Consider the following 22,034-nt stretch of genomic DNA (forward strand, 5'->3'; position numbering starts at 1 on the left):
CCATACCAGGCAGCCGGAGATCATTGTAGCAAAATTGTTGCAGAACAGCTGCAACATACATTCTCTGAACCTCTTGCAAGTTTTACACCGTTGTTGCATCTCTAAATTTTGGTGAAGTTCATTGCAGGTTGCCTGACAATCTTTTGGAAAAGGATTCTTGTGAAAGAGAATTTTGAATGTGACTTTATTTTGTGATTCTATTGATATGTTTGCTTAATTCCGATCTGAAGTGTAGCATATTGTGCATTCGCATAATTTGCAGTTTATGTGGTACATGAGAGTACTGATGAAAAATTGTATAAATTTGTGCTATGGTCCATGGTTGCTGAACCACAGCTGGTTTCTTTTAAAGTGAGAAAACAATCAACCCTGTCACCATGGGGGCCATGCTCTAAGCTTAACAGCAGCAGCCTTGGGTGGGTTTCTTTACTGCAGGATCCCAAGACTGATAAGGTTTTGTTTCCTTAGGGCCTCAAGCCTGATGATACATTCCTTTAAGTGTACCAGGTCAAAGCTAGAAGAGGTTTCTTTTAGGCTCTGAAGCTTGTGTGTACTCCAAGCTACTTGCCTGTTTTTTTTTGTAACTTTCATTAATTTGCTGTTGCTAGATGTTTTCACTTATGAAGCTGCAATAACTGTAATAATGTGCTGTTCTGGAATCCAGCACTTGTCAGTCCTTGATGTCCAATAAAATGAATTTCCATGGCCATGTACATGCATAAAGCTTAAAGTGTTCTTCTGCTAAGTGAAAGTCATACAAAAGCTTCTAATCCACCAGTATTTTTCATAAATGCATGCAGCATATTGCCCTGGCTGGAGACCCAATGTTAATATACTTCCTTCACCTTAGCATACTTCCTTCAACACACATTCTCCCCACCTCCTCCTTCTATCCCCCTCCCACACTGTTTCCATCTCGTTTCCCTCTCCATGTATGCATGTCCGAAGGAACATTGGATCAAAATTCTGAATAACACAGGCACTGCAATATTGTTTTTATCTGCTGACACTAGGCAAGTGACTTTCAAGTACATGTCTCTCATACATGGTGCTTGGATAGTGTAAAGGTAAGGCGACTACTTGTGATAGTGGGAAATCCGGGTTCAAGTCATGGTCTGGCACAAATTTTCATTGTCATTCCATTATGCAGCTAATGGTTGTTCATGTCAGCAATTGCAAATACATTTCATACTGTTGCATATGTTCTCGTGCAGGGGGTAAATTGCCTGATCTATGTGTTGTAGAGGAAGATAATGTACAGTTGGAAAATAGATGGCTGCAGCTGTAAAAATGGAAACTTTATATCCTTAAACTCTCTAACACTCACTCCTTCCTCTTTCTCAAATGTAAGACGGAGTCTCTGTTATGTTTAAGCATCCTGTGAGGCCTGGCGCTATCCTCCTCAGTTGGACTTGTTTATTTTTGGAACTTACAGTAAGTGAGTTGTTGCATTCTACATTTTAATGGAGTGTTTTTTGGTTACTGAGGTGACAGCAGCTCTTGAATTTCAGGGGTCAGGGGTATATGAAAATATGTACCTGTTTGATTTTTGGTTGTGTGTGTGTGTGTATGTGTGTGTGTGTGAGTGAGAGAGAGAGAGAGAGAGAGAGAGAGAGAGAGAGAGAGAGAGAGAGAGAGAGAGAGAGATCTCCTCTCAGTTCCTGAACTGGTAACTGGTGAAACAGTCTTAAATTTTGTGGGGTAAACCAAAAATATTTGCTGTACAACACCAAGTAATACCATATTGTGTGTGCAGGGAAAGAGATGTGGATGACTGATTTATAATTAGGTAGCTTGAGAAAGAAAATGTTTATTGATTTTCTGAAAGTGACTGTCTTAATTGATTATATTTACTGTTGTGTGAACTGCAAAACAATGTAATATGTTAAATGGTGAGTCTCACATAACATAAAAAAAGTGCAAGCTCGTAAGCAATTAATTAATCTCTTTTAAACCTAATAATGTCTGTTTACAGGAAAGTGCCAAGAATGCTTATGAAAATGGAAAAATATTTGAAGGTAAGAAGCTCCACGTATTTTGGAGTCACGTTAAATCGCGCAGTACAGCAGTTGGAACTGGTTCACCAGAAGAGAGGATAAAAGAACGCAAAAAATCGAGACTCCCAACTAAATTATCTTCAAATCGAGGTACAAAGACCAGTGAACTTGGCGGGGGAGAGGGATCTTCAGAAATTAGGAGGAAGTCATTGAAACCAAAGCCCAAGAAAAAGATGTCACCAGAAGTTGAAGCTGAATTATTAGCTATGAGTGGTATCGATGAAATGAGGTAAGAAAACTCTTGTTTCCTGTATCTTGGCAATTCTTAAAAAAAGGTTCTTCTAGATTTCATAGTGTGTGAATTCTTTGTTTGTGAATTATTGAAATAAATAATGACTTTTTACAGCTACACCCTTGTATAAAATGCTAATTGTATTTTAGCTCATTACCTGTGGGTATTGCTCTGATAGCCATTATTAGCAGGGCAGGGCATTTCAAAATTCACAGTGTCCTTATCATAATACAACTGTTCTCATCTGAAATTTCAGCTTCAGGAGAGTTTTTGTAACTCCAGTAAAAGAGCAAAAACCAGTTTCTTTTTTTATTTGTACATGAACAAAAATTTTCTTACGGGTGCTTCATTAGGAGTTACTGATGAAGCCTTAGAGAATAACCTTTGGAAATTAAAACTTTTTTTTTCTTTCTCTCTTTTTTTTCCTTACTAACAATATCTCTCCTCCCTCGATGAACCATGGTCCTTGCCAAGGTGTGGTATCTTGTGTGCCTCTTTGACACAGACACAGCAGCTGTACCAGTGGGGTATCTGTAGGAAGACCAAACAAACATGTGGTTCATGAAAGGACAGCAGCTTTTCCATATTTGGAGGGTCAACAATATGGATGATTGACTGAATGGGCCATGGAATATTAGCCAGCCTGGGTTTGCAATGTCGGTACTGTGAATGGCTGCAATTTTTAAAAAAAAAAAAAAAAAAAAAAAAAAAAAAATGCCTATTGGGATCCGTTTAAAATCTATTTAAAGACAGTTCTGTCTCCACCAATTAAGAGATGTAAGGAAACAAAAAAGAATTATAACATCTACATCTATACTCTGCAAACCACCATGAAGTGCACGGCAGAGGGTGTGTCCCATTGCACCAGTTAGTAGGGTTTCTTCGTGTTCCATTAACGTACGGAGTGCAGGAAGACTTATTGTTTGAATGCACCTGTGCGTGCAGTAATTATTCTAATCTTACCCTCGTGATCCTGTGTGAGTGATATGTTGGAGGTTGTAGTATATCACTGGAATAATCATTTAAAGACAGTTCTTCGAACTTTGTGTTAATGCGTATTCTTGGGATAGTTTACATCTGTTTCAGGAGTGTGCCAGTTCAGTTCCTTCCATATCTCTGTTACACTCTTCCATGGGTGAAACAAATCTCTGACCATTTGTGCTGCCCTTCTCTGTATACGTTCAGTATCCCTGTTAATCCTGTCTGATATGGGTCCCACACACTTGGACAGTATTCTCTGTTGGACCCACGAGTGATTTGTAAGATATCTCTTTTTTTAGACAGATTGCATTTCCCCAGTATTCAACCAATCAACTGACGTGTACCACATGCCTTACCCACAACTGAGCCTATGTGATCATTCAATTTCATAACCCTACAAAGAGTTACACCCAGGTATTTGTACGAGTTGGCTGATTCCGACAGTGACTAACTGATATTATAGTTATAGGATACCATGTTTTTTCATTTTGAGAAATGCACAATTCTACATTTCTGAACATTTAGAGCATGTTGCCAATCTCTGCACTATGTTGAAATCTTATCGAGATCTGACTGAACATTCGTGCAGCTTCTCTCAGATAGTACGTCATTATAGATAACTCCATCTTCTGCGAAAAGTCTGATTTTAATATTAAAATTGTCTGAAATTTCATTAAAGTACAATATAAACAGCAAGGGTCCCAACACACTTCTCTGTGGTGCACCCGAAGTTACTTCTGCATCTGACAATGCCTCTCCATTCGAGATAACATGCTGTGTCCTACCTGCTAAAAAGACCTCAATCCAGTCACAAATTTCACACGATACCCTGTATGATTGTACTTTTGACAATAAGAATAGGTGCAGTACTGAGTCAAATGCTTTTCAGAAATCAAGACACACAGCATCTACCTGGCTGCCAGGATCCAAAGCTTTCAGTATGTGATGTGAGAAAAGTGCAAGTTGGGTTTCATGTGATTAATGTTTTTAAAAACCGTGCTGGTTGGCATTGAGGAGGTCATTCTGTTCATGATACGTCATTGTGTTTGAGCTCAGAATATGTTCTAAGATTGTACAACAAACCGATGCCAAGAATATTGGATGGTAATTTTGTGGATCACTTCCACTACCTGTCTTGTAGATGAGTGTAACCTGTGCCTTTTTCCAAGAAGTGGGCACAGTTTTTTATTTGAGGGATCAACAGTAGATTATAATTAGAAGAGGGACTAACTCAGCTGAAAATTCAGCATAGAATCTTCAGGGATTCCATCGGATCCTGGAGCTTTGTTCAGTTTTATGAATTTCAGCTGTTTCTCAACACCACTGACAATAATACTTATTTCAGTGATCTCTTGAGTGGTACGAGGGTTGAATTGGGGCAATTCTCCTGGGTTTTCATTTGTAAAGGAACATTGGAAAATGAAGTTGAGCATTTCAGCTTTTGCTTTGCTACCCTCACTTTCAGTTCCTGTCTTGTTCGCTAGGGACTGGACACTAATTGTGGTGCCACTAACAGCCTTTATGTATGACCAGAATTTCTTTGGATTTTGTGAAATGTAGTTTCATTGTATTCTGCTATGGTAGTCACTTAAGGCATCATGCATTGCTCTCTTGACAGCCAAACACGTTTCATTCTGCAGCTCTCTATCTATAGCCCTACACTTGGTTGTACACCTATTGTGCTGTAACCTCTGTTTCTTTAGAAGTTTATTTACAGTGACTGTATACCATGAAGGTTTCCTCCCATTATGAACTGTTCTAGTGGGTACATATCTATCCAGTGTATGGTCAACTATTCTCTCAAACTTGAGTCTTAATTTGTCTGTGTGTTCCTGTAGTGTGCTGAAAGTTTCAGATTCCTCATTGGGACATGACACTACTAGTTTTTTAATCTAATTTACTGAACGTATATATCTTTCCGTTTGTTTTAGTTGTGCTTTGTACTTTTTACTCATCTTAAATTTAGATTAGGTCATAGAATTTGTTGCTAATTGTCACGATTGGCTTTACTTCAGTAGTCGATTATAAGCTACGAAATTATATCGTGGTAGGATGAAGTTGTATGTAGTGGGAATTGGTGAAGTGTGCTGGCAAAAAGAACAGGGCTTCTGGTCAGGCCAGTACAGGATTATCAATGCAGAATCAAATAGTGGTAATGCAGGAGTATCTTACACTGACTAAGAAAAGAAGAATGCATATAAACTGTTATGAAGAGCATTGTGAATGCATTATTGTAGCCAAAACACACATGAAGCCAACCCCCATGACAGTAGTACAAGTTTATGGACGTACTAGCCCCACAAATTATAAGAAGACTAAAGAAATGTTTACAGTTATTGGATTCAGAAAAAAAAAAATCCTTTTATTAGTCAAAATCACAACTTACTATTTTTGTTGATACTGTTTCCAGCTAATGTTGTTAGCCACCTTCAGATCACAGGAGAACAGTTTTTCCCCCGTGTGCAATCACTATGCGGTAGGACACATCAACATAAATTTTGTTTAAGCTGCATATCACAGTCTTAATGTGTAGCTTGATGGAACATTAATGTAAAATCATCCGAGAGTAAGAGATCGTTGCATCCACCGAATAACAACGTTATATCAGTTAATCACCACATATGCAGAGTGAGATCACAATTGAAACATTACATTATTTTAATGACATAGCACCAGCAAACAATGTGTAATTCTCACTCAGTTATATGAGGTTGTCAAATCCCTGATGCAAGTATTGTATTACATAGACTCACTCCAAAGTTCCTACGATTTGGGCAATTTCCTTGTCGTTTACCAATGCTACGTAACATGGATAACTCATTCTGTTAACTGTGGTGTTCACACTGTGCATGTGGCTTCCATGTAATACAATACTTCCACAGTGGATACGACGACCTAATATAACCGAGTAGTGAAAACTGTGTATTGATTTCTGGTGCTATCTCTAGAGTAACGTAATGGTTTAACTGTGATCTCACTGTGCACACTTGGAGATTATCAGATATGGTATTATTACACAGTGCATGTGATGATCTTTTAGTCTTGGGTGAGTTTACATTAATGTCTCATTGAGATTTACGATAAGATGGAACTATGCATCTTACATAAAATTTATAATGATGTGTCCTATCAGTTAGTGATTGTACGCAATGGAAAAAATGGTATCCTGTGTTCTGAAAATGGCAACAACTTAAGCTGAAATTTGTAATCAATAAAAACAATAAATTGTAATCCTGACCAATAAGGGATTTCTTCTGTATCCAGTAAATGTCAACAATTACAGATCGCTTATCTTCAACTGGAGCATTTCAAGAAGCAACAGGAAGAAGTATAATGAGATAAAAGAAATTGCTCAGATAATTAAGGGAGCAAGAACTTAATACTGCTGGGGGAAGGGGGGGGGGGTGACTGAAATTAAATGGCAGGAACAGGATTGAGAGGAAAATGTGGTAGGACGACATGGACCGATGGAGAACAGTGAAAGGGAAAGCCACCTAGTAGAATTTGAAATGTAGCACAATTTAATTATTGCTGATATTTGATTTAAAAACAGTGAAGGAAGGTTGTGTACCTTGAAGAGACCTGGAGACATCAGAAGGTTTCAAATAGATTGCACAGTGGTAAGACATAGATTTCAAAACCAGGCTTTGAACTGCAAGACATTTTGGACAAATGTGAGATCTGACCATAATGTATTGTTCATGAACTGCAGAAATGAACCCAAGAAATTGCATAATGAGATAGAACCTGGACAAACTGAAAGAGTCATTTGTCATCAGAATGGCAGGCCTTACCTAGGTCTGAGACGGCACAGGCTAAGCACCGGAGTGCTATTCCTGTTGTGAAGGTTGGATTTTCTTGTTGCCTTTCTTGATGGGTTGGCTGCACTTGATTGTAAAATCAAGAAAATGAACAAAACAAGCTAGCAGTTAGTAATTCTGAAGTGGAGGATCTGGAAGGGTAGTACCAACACCCAGCATACTTCCGCCACTCCTTCTTCATACCAGATGATTTTCTGAGTGGCTACTTGGTATATTCATGGGGAGAGGGGCTCTACATCTTCCTCTTCCTATCTTCCTGATAAGGGTGACAGCATCTTGGGTGACTATGGATCTGCTTTTTTGTGCATTGGATAACGAATCTGAGCAACTTTAGTTCCTTTAGCATTTGGTAGCACCACTCCATAACTGTTTCCACTCTTTGCCCCTCTGTCCCCTATGTGGTTGCAGTGATTGGAGTCGAGGTCTACAACTGGCAGCTGCTGTTCCCTGGAAGCACAATATGTTGAGAGCAGCTTGCTGTGTGGCCACTGGCCCTTCTGCATATGGGGCAGCTGGAGTAGATGTTTCTCTTCTGGGGTGGTCTCTCTGTGACCTCCTTCCTCTCTGCAGTGGCCAGGGAAGCATCCATGTATGCGGTGCTGTCTGCCCCTGCCATCAGACCAGTGGGGCGGGAGATGGTGGGGACAGGCATCTCTTCTTTGGTGGCCCTCATTGCCTGAGTGCACTTCATACATGCCTCATTTTCTTTGCAATATATGGCAATGTGGCCAAGCTTCTGGCAGTGGTAGCACAGTTCCTTCTTTTTGTTGTTGCACTGGCCAACCTGAACACCTCAGCTGCAAGGTGCTTCATGATGGTGGCAAGCAAGTGGGGCTTTGACGTACCTTTGGCTTCTTCACCTCCCTTTCTGCAACCAGATGTATGGATATGTAGGCTAATGAGACAAGCAACAATGGCGATGCGACCCACAGTGAGTCGAGCACCAAAATGTAAACTGAAACAGTTTCAAAAGTAGCATTAGGTAATGGTTGACTTTAACAGGGGAAAGGAATACTATACAAGGCAAACTGGTAGCTTTGAGAGGTGAAATAATGAACACAAAACAAGATCAAATAGGCAGAAAGAAAATACCCAGTAGAAAGCCTTGGATAATGCATGAGATATTGAATCTAATTGATGAAAGGAGAAAATGTGAAATTTCAGCAAGTGAAGCATACAAAAGGGAATATAGGATCTAAAAAAATAAGATTGACAGGAAGTGCAAAATGACTAAGCAGGAATGGGTTGACAAGAATGCAAGGCTATTGCATCATGTGTGACTAGCTGAACGGAACAATGAAAGAGGACTTAGGAGAAAAAGAGAAGCAGCTGTTTGAATATTAAGAGCTCAGTTGGCCAGCATGTGCTAGGCAAAGAAGGGAAGGCTGAAAGGCAAAAAGAATATGAGAATTTATACAAGGAGAACAAACTTGTAGATACTATTATAGAAAGAGAACAGGAGGTAGTCAAAGATGAGATTGGAAATATGATACTGCTAGAAGAATTCAATGAAGCACTGACTTGAGTTGAAACAACGACCTTGGAGAAGATGGGGTGCCCTCAGAATTAATGAGATCCTTGGGAGAGTACTCTATGACAGAATTATGCCCCCTGGTAGATATGACATATGTGGCGTGCAATGTACACTCAGACTTCAAGAAAAATACAATATCCCTCGTTCTAAAGAAGATACGTATTGACTGGTATTGATGCCAAAGTATCATTTTGATGATTCGTGGTTGCAAAGCACTAACACAAATTATCTACAGAAGAATGGAAATGCTGGTAGAAGCAGATCTTCGGGAATATCAGTTTGGGTTCCAGAAAAATGTAGGAAGTTGTGAGGCAATATTGACTCTTCGAATTATCCTAGAAGATAGGTTGAAGAAAGGCAAACCCACATTTTTAGCATTTATATTCTCAGAGAAAACTTTTGACTGTGTTGATTTGAATACAAGCTTTCAAATTGTGAAAATAACATGGATAAAATACAGACAGCGAATATTTATTTACAACTTTTAGATACCAGACACCAATATAAGAGTTGAAGGACATTAAAGAGAAGCAGTAGTTGAGAAGGGGGTAAGGCAGGGTTGTAGGCTAACTTCAGTGTTATTTAATCTGTACAGTGAGCAAACAGTAGAGGAAACGAAGAAGACATTTGGAAAGAGAATTCAAGTTTGAAGTTCAGGAAGAACATGTAAGAACTTTGAGGTTTGCCAGTGATCACACAATTCTGCAAGAGATGCAAAGGTCTTGGAAGATAAGTTGAACAGAATAGATATTGTCTTGAAAATAGGGTAAATGACAAACATGAACAAAATTGAAACAAGAGTAATGGAATGTAGTAGAGTTAAATCAGGTGATGCTGATATGACAGCATTAGGAAACAAGACATTAAAAGTAGTAAATGAGTTTTGCTGTTGTTTAGGCTGCATAATAACTGATGATGGCCAAAGTAGAGTGTATATAAAAACAGACTGACAATAGCAGCAAAAGCATTTCAGAAAATAGAAATTTGTTAATATCGAATATAAGGTCAAGGCTCAAAAAATATTTTATAAATGTATTTGTACAGTGTGTAGTTTTGTACAGGAGTGAATAGTACATGATAAACAGCTCAGACGAGAAAATAGTAGAAGCTTTTGAAATGTGTTTCTGCAGAATAATGCTGAAAATTTGATGGGTAAATCAGGTAACTAATGAAGTAGTACTGAATCGAATCGGAGAAAAAAAAACTGTGGCACAGATTGACTAAAGGAATCGAGCATAAAAGAATTCTCAGTTTGGTAATGGAAGGAAGTGTGAGGGGTAAAATTTGTGGATGGAGACCAAGACTTGACTAAAGCATGTAGGTTCAAGTGGATGCAAGTTGTATTAGCTATGCAATAATGAAGGGACTTGCTCAGAGTAGGCTAGTATGGAGTGTTGTACCATACCAGTCTTTGGAACTGAAGGCCATAATAACAACATATGTTTAAATCATTCCGTATTACAATGTTGGTGCTACACAACTTGATGCACTTATCCAATCTCTCTCGGTTTCCTCTTAACTGGAAATGTTCTCCACTGCTCCATATGGTCAAATATTAAGACTTAAATTACAGAGCAAAAACTATTAAAAAATGAGATTTCATGCTACAAGAACCTGAATGAATATTACACTCTGCTCAGAGTATATGCATACTGAAACTTTTTGGATGTAAGTGAGACATATTGGAAGAATGTAGATCATTTTTGATTTTCTGCAGCTATCTTAACTATTAGTAGATGTGGAGAGCATTTTACCTGTTGAAGACATCGTAGTTCTTTCCATAATGTCACTATTTTAGAGATGGTAATGCAACAGTTTCCTGAGGAATCAAATATAACTGCTGTGTGGTGTAGTTTAGATTGTTATATAACTTAAGGCCACAGGGGTTACAGGAATAAAATATACATTCAAGGGAGAGTTCTCATCTGTGAAGTTAAGAAAACATGGTTCTGTCATAAAAGAATTCTGACACCCATTTCACACTAAGAATTTCCATTCCATACAGTCTAGCCACCCTGATTGGTGCATCTGTGATGATGAGCAGTGATCAGTACTTGCTCTGCAGATATGCCAAGACATTCACAGACTGAAATTACCCTCCCCATTTTATCCAGAAACAGATCTCATGCACCTTGTCTCCCCAGTCACCAGTCCATCAATCAACAGCTAAGGAGCACCTTGTCCTTTGCCTAATTACCACTCAAGACTGGGCCAACTGAATCATGTTCTTCACCAGGGTTTATGACTACCTGTCATCATTACTTGAAATGAGAAATGTCCCACCTCAACGCTCCCACACTGATATTACACTGCCTGCCCAACATGTGCAATATCTTTTTCTATCCCTATTTAATCCCTGGTCACAACCCCTTGCCCCATGGGTTATATCTTTCAAATAGACCAAAATGCAAGACCTGTCCCATGCAAGATCTGTTCAAAAAATTTCCAGAACATTTGGAGTTTTGTGCCAATGGCGTGTTGGAGCTAAATGCTGTTGGCATGCCTGCACACACCTGTGTTTAATGTGTAACAACCAGAAGTCTCATTGTTGTATGTCTGTTTGTTATTGTTCAATGCTGTATTGAGTAGAACATTGTATCTCACAGTTTGTGAATTTTGAGGTGGCAGAGTTGTGAGAGCAACATGTCTGCATTAAATTTTATGTGAAACTCAAGAAAACCTTTATGGAGACACACCAGATGATGCAGGAAGCTTACAGTGATGAGTATTTAATTCATACTCGGTGTTATAAATGGTTCACACAGTTTAAAAACAGCAAGACAGAAGTTAAAGATGACCCTTGTTCAGGGTGTCCTCCAATGTCTGCTGATGCTCATGACTGAGATTGCAGAAGAATGTAACGTTTCAGTTGTATTATGTCTTGAAATCCTGACACAGCATCTCGTAATGCAATGTGTTGCTGCCAACTTTGTACCACGGCTCATGAGTCAAGACAAGAAAGACCTTCGCCTCGCCGTCTGTGAAGAGCTTTTGGATGGTGCAAACGAAAATGAGATGTTCCTTAAGAGAATCATATCTGGTGATGAGACATGGTTCTATGGTTATGACGTTGAGACCCAGGTTCAACCTTCATAATGGGTCAGGAAAGATTCTCGAAGACCGAAAAAATCTTGTGAGGTCAGTTCAAATGTCAAAGCTATGTTTTCTTTGTCTTTGAAGGATTAGTCCATGATGAATTCATGCCACAGGGACAAACGGTTAATCAATGGTACTATCAGTACATTTTGCGATGCCTGCCGAGAAGGAAAAGACCTAAAATGTGTCAAGACAAGTTATGGCACTTGCATCGTGATAATGCACCTGCACATTCCTCCCTTTTGGTGTGTGACTATTGCACAAAAAATGAATGACTGTGATGCTTCATCCTCTGTTCTCTCCAGAACTAGGCCCGCAGACTTTTTTTTTATTCCCAAAGTTGAAAACCCTGTTGAAAAGATGAAGATTTGCAATGATAGGGCAAGGTAAAAGAAAATTCGCAGATGGCGCTTCTCGCAATCCAGCAAGAGAGATAGTAAGACTGCTTCCGGAAGTGGAAACAACATTGGGAGCAGTGTATCAATTGTGGAGGAGAGTATTTTAAAGGATACCTTACACAATAAGAAAAGGTAAGTGTAGAAAAATTTTGTGGACAAAGTTGCAGAATTTTTTGAACAGACCTTGTTCATCCTCACTCTACTACCTACTCCAGCCCTATTAATGGCATCTCCTACCCATCAAAGCTAGGCCTCATGTAGAAGGAGATTTGTAGTGTGCCAACTTAGCTGCAACCAGTGTGTGACATTGTGTGTGGACAAGAACACTAACAAGTTGTCTCCCCGCATGAAAAGCCACTGCCAAACTGTGGCCTACAGACAACTGAACCATCCAGTCACTGAGCATGCCATCTGACATGATGTGCTTCAAATAATAACTGCTTCATAGTCTATGCTATCTTGATTCCTTCCAACAATACCAGGTTTTCTGAATTGTACAGATGGGAACTATCCATCCAGCATATCCTTTGTTGCCATAATCCCTGGGCCACAGTTGTAGGTAGTCCCTGTCCTCCACTGTCTCCTGTCCCCTTCCCTTCTCCCACTTTAGCCCTACACACTCCATCTATCCTGTCGATGAACCTGTATGGTGTATATGTCTGCAGAATGCGAGTTCAAGGTGCAAGACTCTGCTTCCACTGTGCTTGCCATGTAGAGTGGACAGTCCTATCATCCAAGCATGGAATGCTCGAAAAGTGTGAAGAAAGTTGAATATCGTTGCTCCCCACAACCTACGTGACTACATTGACATTTGTCGGCTTTTGTGGAACTACATGCGCCAAGCAGTTCTGGTGAACATAAATCCCAGCTGCAGATCTCTAGTGTGAGCTATGCACGTATGAAAGTGTGTGTGTGCTTTTTTTTTTTTCATGGATATGTGGTGAAGGACACAGTCTGATATCTGAATAATGTATAGCAAACTTTTTTCAATGTGCCTGTCTGCCAGTCAGTGCTTTCTCTATGTTGTGAATAGCAACCTATGCATTTCATTCTGCTTAAGAAGGTTGTGACACAATGTGGCAGGTTTTGGAATCCAGATCTCTTCGTTTTCAAGCATTTGATGTATTGCCACTTACTATTTTCTAAATTGTAGCATGCATATCGTGAATGGGGGTATTTGAATAATATTGCTAAACGATATATTAATGGGCCATTTGCAGACCTATTCAAAGACCTTCCCGTACTCTAAAGGCATTGCCTCCAGTGCCAGTTTTTAAAGAGACTCCACAGAAACCTGTGGAAGTGCCTGAATCTGGAATAGGATCACTAAACAAGATTGAAGATTTGTATTCATTTTTGAGAAAACCAGCTGTTACTTCTGAAGAGCGATATAATGTGTTGGAAGCACGTGATAAGTTGATGCGAACAAGTAAGTATTCTCAAATAATTTTAACTGTCTGTAACATAATATTTTGCAGTTCAATTTGTAAACTTTTTCTGCTGAAGTGGAGGTTGTCAGAAACAAGAAAAGTCTCCAAATTTGATATCCTAAAGTTTGTCTGATATCCCATGTTACAGAAAATGTGAAAGCAGCAAGCTTAGCTTTCGCAGAAAAAAATGTTGGAACATGTCCGGATATGTGTCCTGAAAAGGAACGGTATCACAGAGAAGCAAAGCACCAAGTATTCTGCTATGAAATGGATTCAAAATCTTCGAAACAGGTAAATTTTGTTATCATAAAAGAAAAGAAAAAATTTCAGGCTGCATGCATATTGTGTGTGTATTTGTGTATTTATGATGGTGTTTGCATGCATGCATGCATACGTGGGGTCCCTCAACACTTAACTTGAATATTTATTTACTTTGATTTTATTCTTTACTGATAAATTTTGTTTCAAAACATGAAACATTTTACCAAAAACTCATAATTTGGCAAATTTTAATTTGTGAAACATAAGCCATTTGTGAACAGATAGATGGTGTGGAACATCCATCCAAAGATGCATTTTATCCCATATGAATTACATAAACCAGGAACCCAAATTTTTTTTCACGACATGGTGATGCACTATCACTAGTAAAATATAATGTACAATAACTGTGATAATAATAGATATACTACCACAGTTGTTGAGTTTTGGCAGTCAGCACATGACAATGGCAGAAGAAAAGCTCAAAGTTCACATTGTTTTCCTCAGAGATATTTTTTTGTTGGTGTATGAAATGGCCTTTGTGAAGATGAGACACAAAAGATATCATACTAAAAAAGCATCTGAAAGGTGACAAGGAAAATACACAAAAGTGTGAGAATGGAAGAAAAATGAAAAGCAGTTTCAGAATTTGCAGAGAAATATCAAAACAATGCCACTGTAATGTAGGAATGAAAGAGTGCGCAAAGAGATACTGGGAGTGACACTGAAGATTTGGCATGGATGAGTTTTAAGTTCAGGATATCCAAGTGGTGCATCACGTCCCACAATAATATGATGATTTTTGAATTTGGACTTTTTTATCCATACTCATAATCTCACAAAACAGCTGTTCTGGTTCCAACCATAGCATACATTATCAAATACAGTGTGCGCCAGTCAAACGTGCATTTTTTAAATGAGTGTAAAATAAACACGAATGCAGATATCAAAATTTTATTCATACAATCTTATTCTACGTTAAAAACCAATTAAGAAACATCAACACATTTTTTTTCATTGTTTGAAAATAATGTCTACAAGATGGTGCCCTTCTCGATCACGGCATTCTCGCAGACGATTTACAAAGCTGTCCATCTCATGACGGAGCGTACCCTGAGGAATTCTTTCAATTTTCAGCCAGATTCTTGCTTTGAGATCATCAATGGTATAATATCTTTCCGTACACTTTGCTCTTAAGGTAACCCCATAAGAAAAAAAAAAAAAAAAACACAAGCTGTTAGGTGGAGTGAACGGGGGGTGGGTGGGTGGGGGGGGGGGGGGGGTGGCAAGCTATCGCTTCCTTCTTGGAAATCACCCGGTTAGGAAAAACTTCATTGAGAACATTAATGCTCACGCGGGCTGGGTGACTCGTTGCTCCATCTTGTTGAAATAATGTTTCGTCATTAACTGCATATTGACAAAGCTGAGATATGAAGAATGTCCTTAACATTGTTGAATAGCACTAAGCATTCACGATAACAGATTGCCCTGTTTTGTTCTCAAAAAAATAAGGGCCTATTATTCCCTATGAGGACATTGCACACCAAACTGTTACCTTGGTTGAGTGCAGGGGTTTTTCGTGGAGTTGGTGAGTGTTCTGATCACTCCAGTATCTAAAGTTCTGTTTGTTCACATATCCAGTGAGGTGAAAATTTGCCTCGTCACTCGTCCAAAGGATGTGAATAAGCTCCTCATTTTCTTCAATCATTTGCAAAATACTTTCACAGAAATGCTATTGGACCACAAAGTTGTTATTATTCAAAGCGTTAACCATTTGGATTTTGTATGGTTGGTGATGTAAGTCTAACCTCAAAATCCTTCAGTCAGTCATGCCAGAAATTCCAAGCGCAACGCTCTAGCTACACACTGATCACCAGGGTCTTCTTCCCACAGCAATTGTTACACGTTTCACATTCTCGGGAGTACGCACTGTCTTCGTTTTGCCACCTCTTTTCCTTGTTGTTTCACCGACATTTTCAAAGTTTTCGACCCAAGTTTTTATTGAGTTAACGGAAGGAACCAGTGTATTACGATTAATTTTAAAATGTGTCCAGAAATGATGCTGAGTGGCTACATAGCTACTGCTTCGGTAGAACGCTTTCATTGCAAACAACCGTTGTTGCTTAGTCCACTGCTCCATTGCTACAGAAATGCTTTGTGTCGGGGAATGCAGTGGTGACCTTGGTTACTCCCCCTCCGCCCCACTACTTCCAGCACTTCCGGACACTAATAATAATAAACATAGCTTTGACTGCCGCATCTTGTACTTATATATGCAAGCACTTTAGTAAAATATCAACCCTCATTAATGATTAGTAGATTAGTGGTTTGTTGTGACCATTACAAAGCTTGCAGTTGGGGATGAGTTAACACATCATCAGTTAGCATAAAATCCAGTGGTGACCAAGTTATAGGACATGCTTAGAAATTTACACTGGACACCTGAGTGTTTGTTTCACTTTTCAGGTCATTCAGGCGTATACAGTTAATTGTAGTTATTTATATAATAAATGAAAGTTAAACAAACAACAAAAACAGCTAGATGTGGGCTTTCAAGACCTGAAAGCTTGAAAGGTGAGAAAGTACTATGTACTAGAACATTTATTGACTTTGTCACAACAAAGAATTTTATACACTCCTGGAAATGGAAAAAAGAACACATTGACACCGATGTGTCAGACCCACCATACTTGCTCCGGACACTGCGAGAGGGCTGTACAAGCAATGATCACACGCACGGCACAGCGGACACACCAGGAACCGCGGTGTTGGCCGTCGAATGGCGCTAGCTGCGCAGCATTTGTGCACCGCCGCCGTCAGTGTCAGCCAGTTTGCCGTGGCATACGGAGCTCCATCGCAGTCTTTAACACTGGTAGCATGCCGCGACAGCGTGGACATGAACCGTATGTGCAGTTGACGGACTTTGAGCGAGGACGTATAGTGGGCATGCGGGAGGCCGGGTGGACGTACCGCCGAATTGCTCAACACGTGGGGCGTGAGGTCTCCACAGTACATCGATGTTGTCGCCAGTGGTCGGCGGAAGGTGCACGTGCCCGTCGACCTGGGACCGGACCGCAGCGACGCACGGATGCACGCCAAGACCGTAGGATCCTACGCAGTGCCGTAGGGGACCGCACCGCCACTTCCCAGCAAATTAGGGACACTGTTGCTCCTGGGGTATCGGCGAGGACCATTCGCAACCGTCTCCATGAAGCTGGGCTACGGTCCCGCACACCGTTAGGCCGTCTTCCGCTCACGCCCCAACATCGTGCAGCCCGCCTCCAGTGGTGTCGCGACAGGTGTGAATGGAGGGACGAATGGAGACGTGTCGTCTTCAGCGATGAGAGTCGCTTCTGCCTTGGTGCCAATGATGGTCGTATGCGTGTTTGGCGCCGTGCAGGTGAGCGCCACAATCAGGACTGCATACGACCGAGGCACACGGGGCCAACACCCGGCATCATGGTGTGGGGAGCGATCTCCTACACTGGCCGTACACCACTGGTGATCGCCGAGGGGACACTGAATAGTGCACGGTACATCCAAACCGTCATCGAACCCATCGTTCTACCATTCCTAGACCGGCAAGGGAACTTGCTGTTCCAACAGGACAACGCACGTCCGCATGTATCTCGTGCCACCCAACGTGCTCTAGAAGGTGTAAGTCAACTACCCTGGCCAGCAAGATCTCCGGATCTGTCCCCCATTGAGCATGTTTGGGACTGGATGAAGCGTCGTCTCACGCGGTCTGCACGTCCAGCACGAACGCTGGTCCAACTGAGGCGCCAGGTGGAAATGGCATGGCAAGCCGTTCCACAGGACTACATCCAGCATCTCTACGATCGTCTCCATGGGAGAATAGCAGCCTGCATTGCTGCGAAAGGTGGATATACACTGTACTAGTGCCGACATTGTGCATGCTCTGTTGCCTGTGTCTATGTGCCTGTGGTTCTGTCAGTGTGATCATGTGATGTATCTGACCCCAGGAATGTGTCAATAAAGTTTCCCCTTCCTGGGACAATGAATTCACGGTGTTCTTATTTCAATTTCCAGGAGTGTATTAACAATGGGATATCATTATATAATTGCTTGAGTACACACACACACACACACACACACACACACACACACACACACACACACACACAGGTTTTACCTCCAGCTCTGATACCCAGATTTATCTCCAGTCTTCATCGTTGTTCACATGTAGTGATCATTCACTGACATCATTAACGTTATTTTTCCATTCCTGAATATACATCCCACTCCTAGTTGACCTAAGTTCCATATACCTATGAGACTCCCATTCCCCCTCCCCGCAATGGCTTAACTATAAAAATTCCTGTTTCTCGAGGCCGCCCTTCATTCCACAAAGACCTCGAAGTCATTAGACTGTGTGCATCCTTAATCCGCCTAGTGATACAGAAACAGATTTCTGTCTCATGGGTGGATCTGAATTACCTCTGCTTCCTATGCAAAAGACTCCTATTATACTATCCCAATTTCGTACACATCATTTCTCAAATTGCGAGTCGTACCTCTCCAACAGCTAAAAGAATGTTCCAAATACCACTTTAAACATCTATCCAGTTTACAGTTTCCTTACTCTCTTCTTGGAATACCACTATCCAAGACATATGCTATTCCCAGACAGCTTCTTGCCTGTACTCACCATAGGATCAGACCCTACCTTGATGATCTCTTACATCTGCCACATTCCCTGAAACGTCTTCCTAACATCTCACAAAACACGAGCAAGCATAAGTCACTATTTGTAACCTATCCACTAACAACCTTAAGCCTACATTTGGTCCTTTTCAAAAGCCTCATCTCCAGCTGCTCATCTTCCATGAATTTCTCACCTTGAACCTGCCTCATCTTCTTTTCTGAGCACCATTCCCAGTAACACGAAATTTTGACAGGATGTAGAACAGCCATCAGTCTTCTGACTGATTTGATGTAACCCACCATTAATTCTCTTGTACCAATCTCTTCTTCACAGAATAGCACTTGCATTCTACATCCTCAATTATTTGTTGGATATGTTTCAATCTCTGTCTTTTCCATACAGTGTTTTACTCTTTACAGCTCTCTCTAGTACTGTTAAGTTTGATACTTTTTGACTTCTATCGACCAGGAATGCCTGCTTTGCCTGTGCTAGTTTGCTTTCTATGTCCTCTTTGCATTTTGCTTTCTATGTCCTCTTTGCATTATCCATCATATGTTATTTTGCTTCCAAGGTAGCAGAATTCCGTAACTTCGTTATGGTTACAAATTTCATTTTAAGTTTCTCTCTATTTTCATTTCTTCTATTCCTCATTACTTTCATATTTCTTGTATCTCACTTCTGTGTTTTAACACTGGAATTCCTCATCCACTCTTATTGTTGTCATCCTCAGTTTTAATGCCACAAAATATTGTTTTGACTTCTCTGTATGCTGAAACAGTCCTGACAACCATTCCTTTTTCGATTTCTTCAAATTTTGCCTGCGGCCAGTTCACATTAGCTTCTCTGCCCTCTGTGTTCATTTAATTTCTAAGTGAACTATGTTTCTATTTTCCTGTCTTTGTCTGAACATTTTTGCACTTCCTCCGTTCATCAGCCATCTAAAGTAGTTCTTCTGTAACCCAAGGTTTCTTTGCCATTTCCCTGTAACTATAATTGTCTTCCTATTTTTGTAATTGTCATTTTTATAGATGTGTACGAATTTTCAAGTAATCTGTCGTATTCATTATTACAGTATTGCTCTTCTTTTTACATGGATTCTTTCAAGCGATTCTCTTAAATTTCAGCTTATTCTTCATCATTACTAAATTGTGATCTGAGTCTATACCTGTTCCTGGGCATGCCCTACAATCCAATATCTGATTTGGAAATCTCTCTCTGACCATGGTGTAAAACAGCTAGAATCTTCTCATATCCCCAAGCCTTTTAGTAATATACCTTCTGCTCTTGTGATTTTTGAACAGTGCATTTGCTATTATTAGCTGAAATATATTTGCAGAACTCAATTAGTCTTTCTCCACTCTTATTCTTACTATCAAGATCATTTTTTGATAACCCTTTCTTCTACTCCTTTCCCTAGAACCACATTCCAATCCTCCATGGCTATTAGGTTTTTATGTCTCTTTACATACTGAATTACCCATTCAGTATCCTCATGTTTTTTCTACTGCTTTATTTTCTGCTTGCGATGTTGGCATATGTACCTGAACTACTGTTGTTGGTGTTGGTTTATTGTCAATTCTGATAACAATTCTAGCCCTGAAGTGTTCACCATAACTGATTATCTCCCCTATGTTCCAATTCATAATGAATGCTCTACCTGTTTTACCATTTTCTGCTGCTGTTGATATTGCTTTATATTCATCTGACCAGAAATCCTTATATTCTTTCCATTTCGCTTCATTGACCCCCACTATATCTAGATTGAGCCTTTGTATTTCCCTTTTCAGATTTGTTAGCTTTCCTACTATATTCAGTTTCTGACATTTCAGGTTCTGACTCGTAGAATGTTACCATTTTACAATTACCATGAAAGGTTATACAGGGAGCCCCTAGACACTGTAAAGCACCGCAGGAATTTCAGTAGGAAGGAGGAGGATGTGAAATTGAATGTCATCTGTATTCTGGTGATGGGCTAGTCTACTGGTGTATCCTTTTATATTAATATCAGTGCCTTCATCCCCATGCTTGCAGCCTCAATCTTGGTTTTCTTCAGTCCAAGCATCTTCTAGGGCACTGACCTCCCAACACATTTATCTCTTAAAAAACCTTCATCCCTGTAACATTTGTCAACCACTGATAGTATCTCCACTTCTACACTAAGCAGCATCTCCTTCACCGTCCATCCAAGTGCAGTGACGAGCACAGCTACCCTTTAAAACTATACCACAAACAAATCTGCCATGCCATATCCAAACAAGTTCCTAATCCTTTGTCTATGCTGTATCTCGCTTCAGCCTCTTCCCAAACTATTGTCTACCACATTTTATTTTATTTTACACATCTAGTTCTGTAGGACCAAATTGAGGAGCAAATCTCCAATGTCATGGAATGTGTCATTACATGAAATTAAAACATAAAAGTAACAACAGATAAAATAAAACGCTTATGAACCAAAAAAAGACGAGCTATAAGTTCATGTGAATGCAATCAACAATATATCGCAGGTATCTGCTTAATTTTTCAAGGAACTCCTTGACGGAATGAAGGAGTGACCCAGGAAAAGCTCTTCAGTTTTGGTTTGAAAGTGTGTGGATCACTGCTAAGATTTTTGAATTCTTGTGGTAGCTTATTGAAAATAGATGCTGCAGTATACTGCACACCTTTCTGCACAAGAGTCAGGGAAGTCCGATCCAAATGCAGATTGGATTTCTGCTTATTATTAGCTGAGTGAAAGCTGCTTATTTTTGGGAATAAGCTAATATTGGTAACAAGAAATGACAGTAAAGAATATATATATTGAAAAGCCAATGTCAGAATACTCAGGCTAATGAACAGGGGTCGACAAGGCGTCGCGAACTTAACACCACTTATTGCCTGAACCGCCCTTTCTGGGCCAAAATATCCTTTGAGAATGGGAAGAGTTACCCCAAAATATAATACCATACATCATAAGCAAATGAAAGTAAGCGAAGTAGACTACTTTTTGTGTCGTACTATCACTTACTTCATTTACTGTTTGAATAGTAAAAATGGCAGCATTAAAAATTTGAGCAAGGTTCTGAACATGTGCTTTCCACAACAATTTACTATCTATCTGAACACCTAAAAATTTGAGCTGTTCAGTTTGACTAATCATACGCCCATTCTGTGAAATTAACACATTGGGTTTTGTGGAATTGTGTGTTAGAAACTGTAAAAACTGAGTCTTGCTGTGATTTAGAGTTGGTTTATTTTCTACAAGCTACAAACTTATGTCATGAACTGCACTATTTGAAAGAGTGCCAACATTGCACACAACATCCATTACTACCAAACAGAAATATTTTGGAGTCACCTGAAATACTAGAGGGCATATCATTTATACAAATAAGGAACAGGAGTGGTCCCAGCATTGATCTCTGGGGCACCCTCATTTAATCGTGCCACACTCAGGCCCCAGATCATAGCCATTCTTACATGACCTCCCACTGTCTATTGTTAAAGTAAGAGGTAAACCAATTGTGAGCTCCTCCCTGTATTCCATAATGGTCCAACTGCTGCAGCAATATTTTGTGATCA

At 40.0% G+C, this 22,034-nt stretch overlaps 1 protein-coding gene across 3 annotated transcripts in view; it reads left to right on the top strand.

Annotated features, from left to right (window-relative positions):
* Positions 1-22,034, top strand: part of LOC124711389 (germinal-center associated nuclear protein) — a 294,702-nt gene that overhangs the window by 27,191 nt on the left and 245,477 nt on the right. For 2 of the 3 annotated variants that reach the window (XM_047241452.1, XM_047241443.1), the window contains exons 3-6: positions 1,375-1,434; positions 1,976-2,286; positions 13,340-13,548; positions 13,698-13,840. In XM_047241452.1, coding sequence (XP_047097408.1) covers positions 1,375-1,434; positions 1,976-2,286; positions 13,340-13,548; positions 13,698-13,840 — 723 coding nt within the window. The remainder of the gene's footprint in view (positions 1-1,374; positions 1,435-1,975; positions 2,287-13,339; positions 13,549-13,697; positions 13,841-22,034) is intronic. The other variant, XM_047241459.1, reaches the window with a different exon arrangement.

The sequence above is a fragment of the Schistocerca piceifrons genome, chromosome 1, assembly GCF_021461385.2.
Source record: "Schistocerca piceifrons isolate TAMUIC-IGC-003096 chromosome 1, iqSchPice1.1, whole genome shotgun sequence".
Lineage (NCBI taxonomy): Eukaryota > Metazoa > Arthropoda > Insecta > Orthoptera > Acrididae > Schistocerca > Schistocerca piceifrons.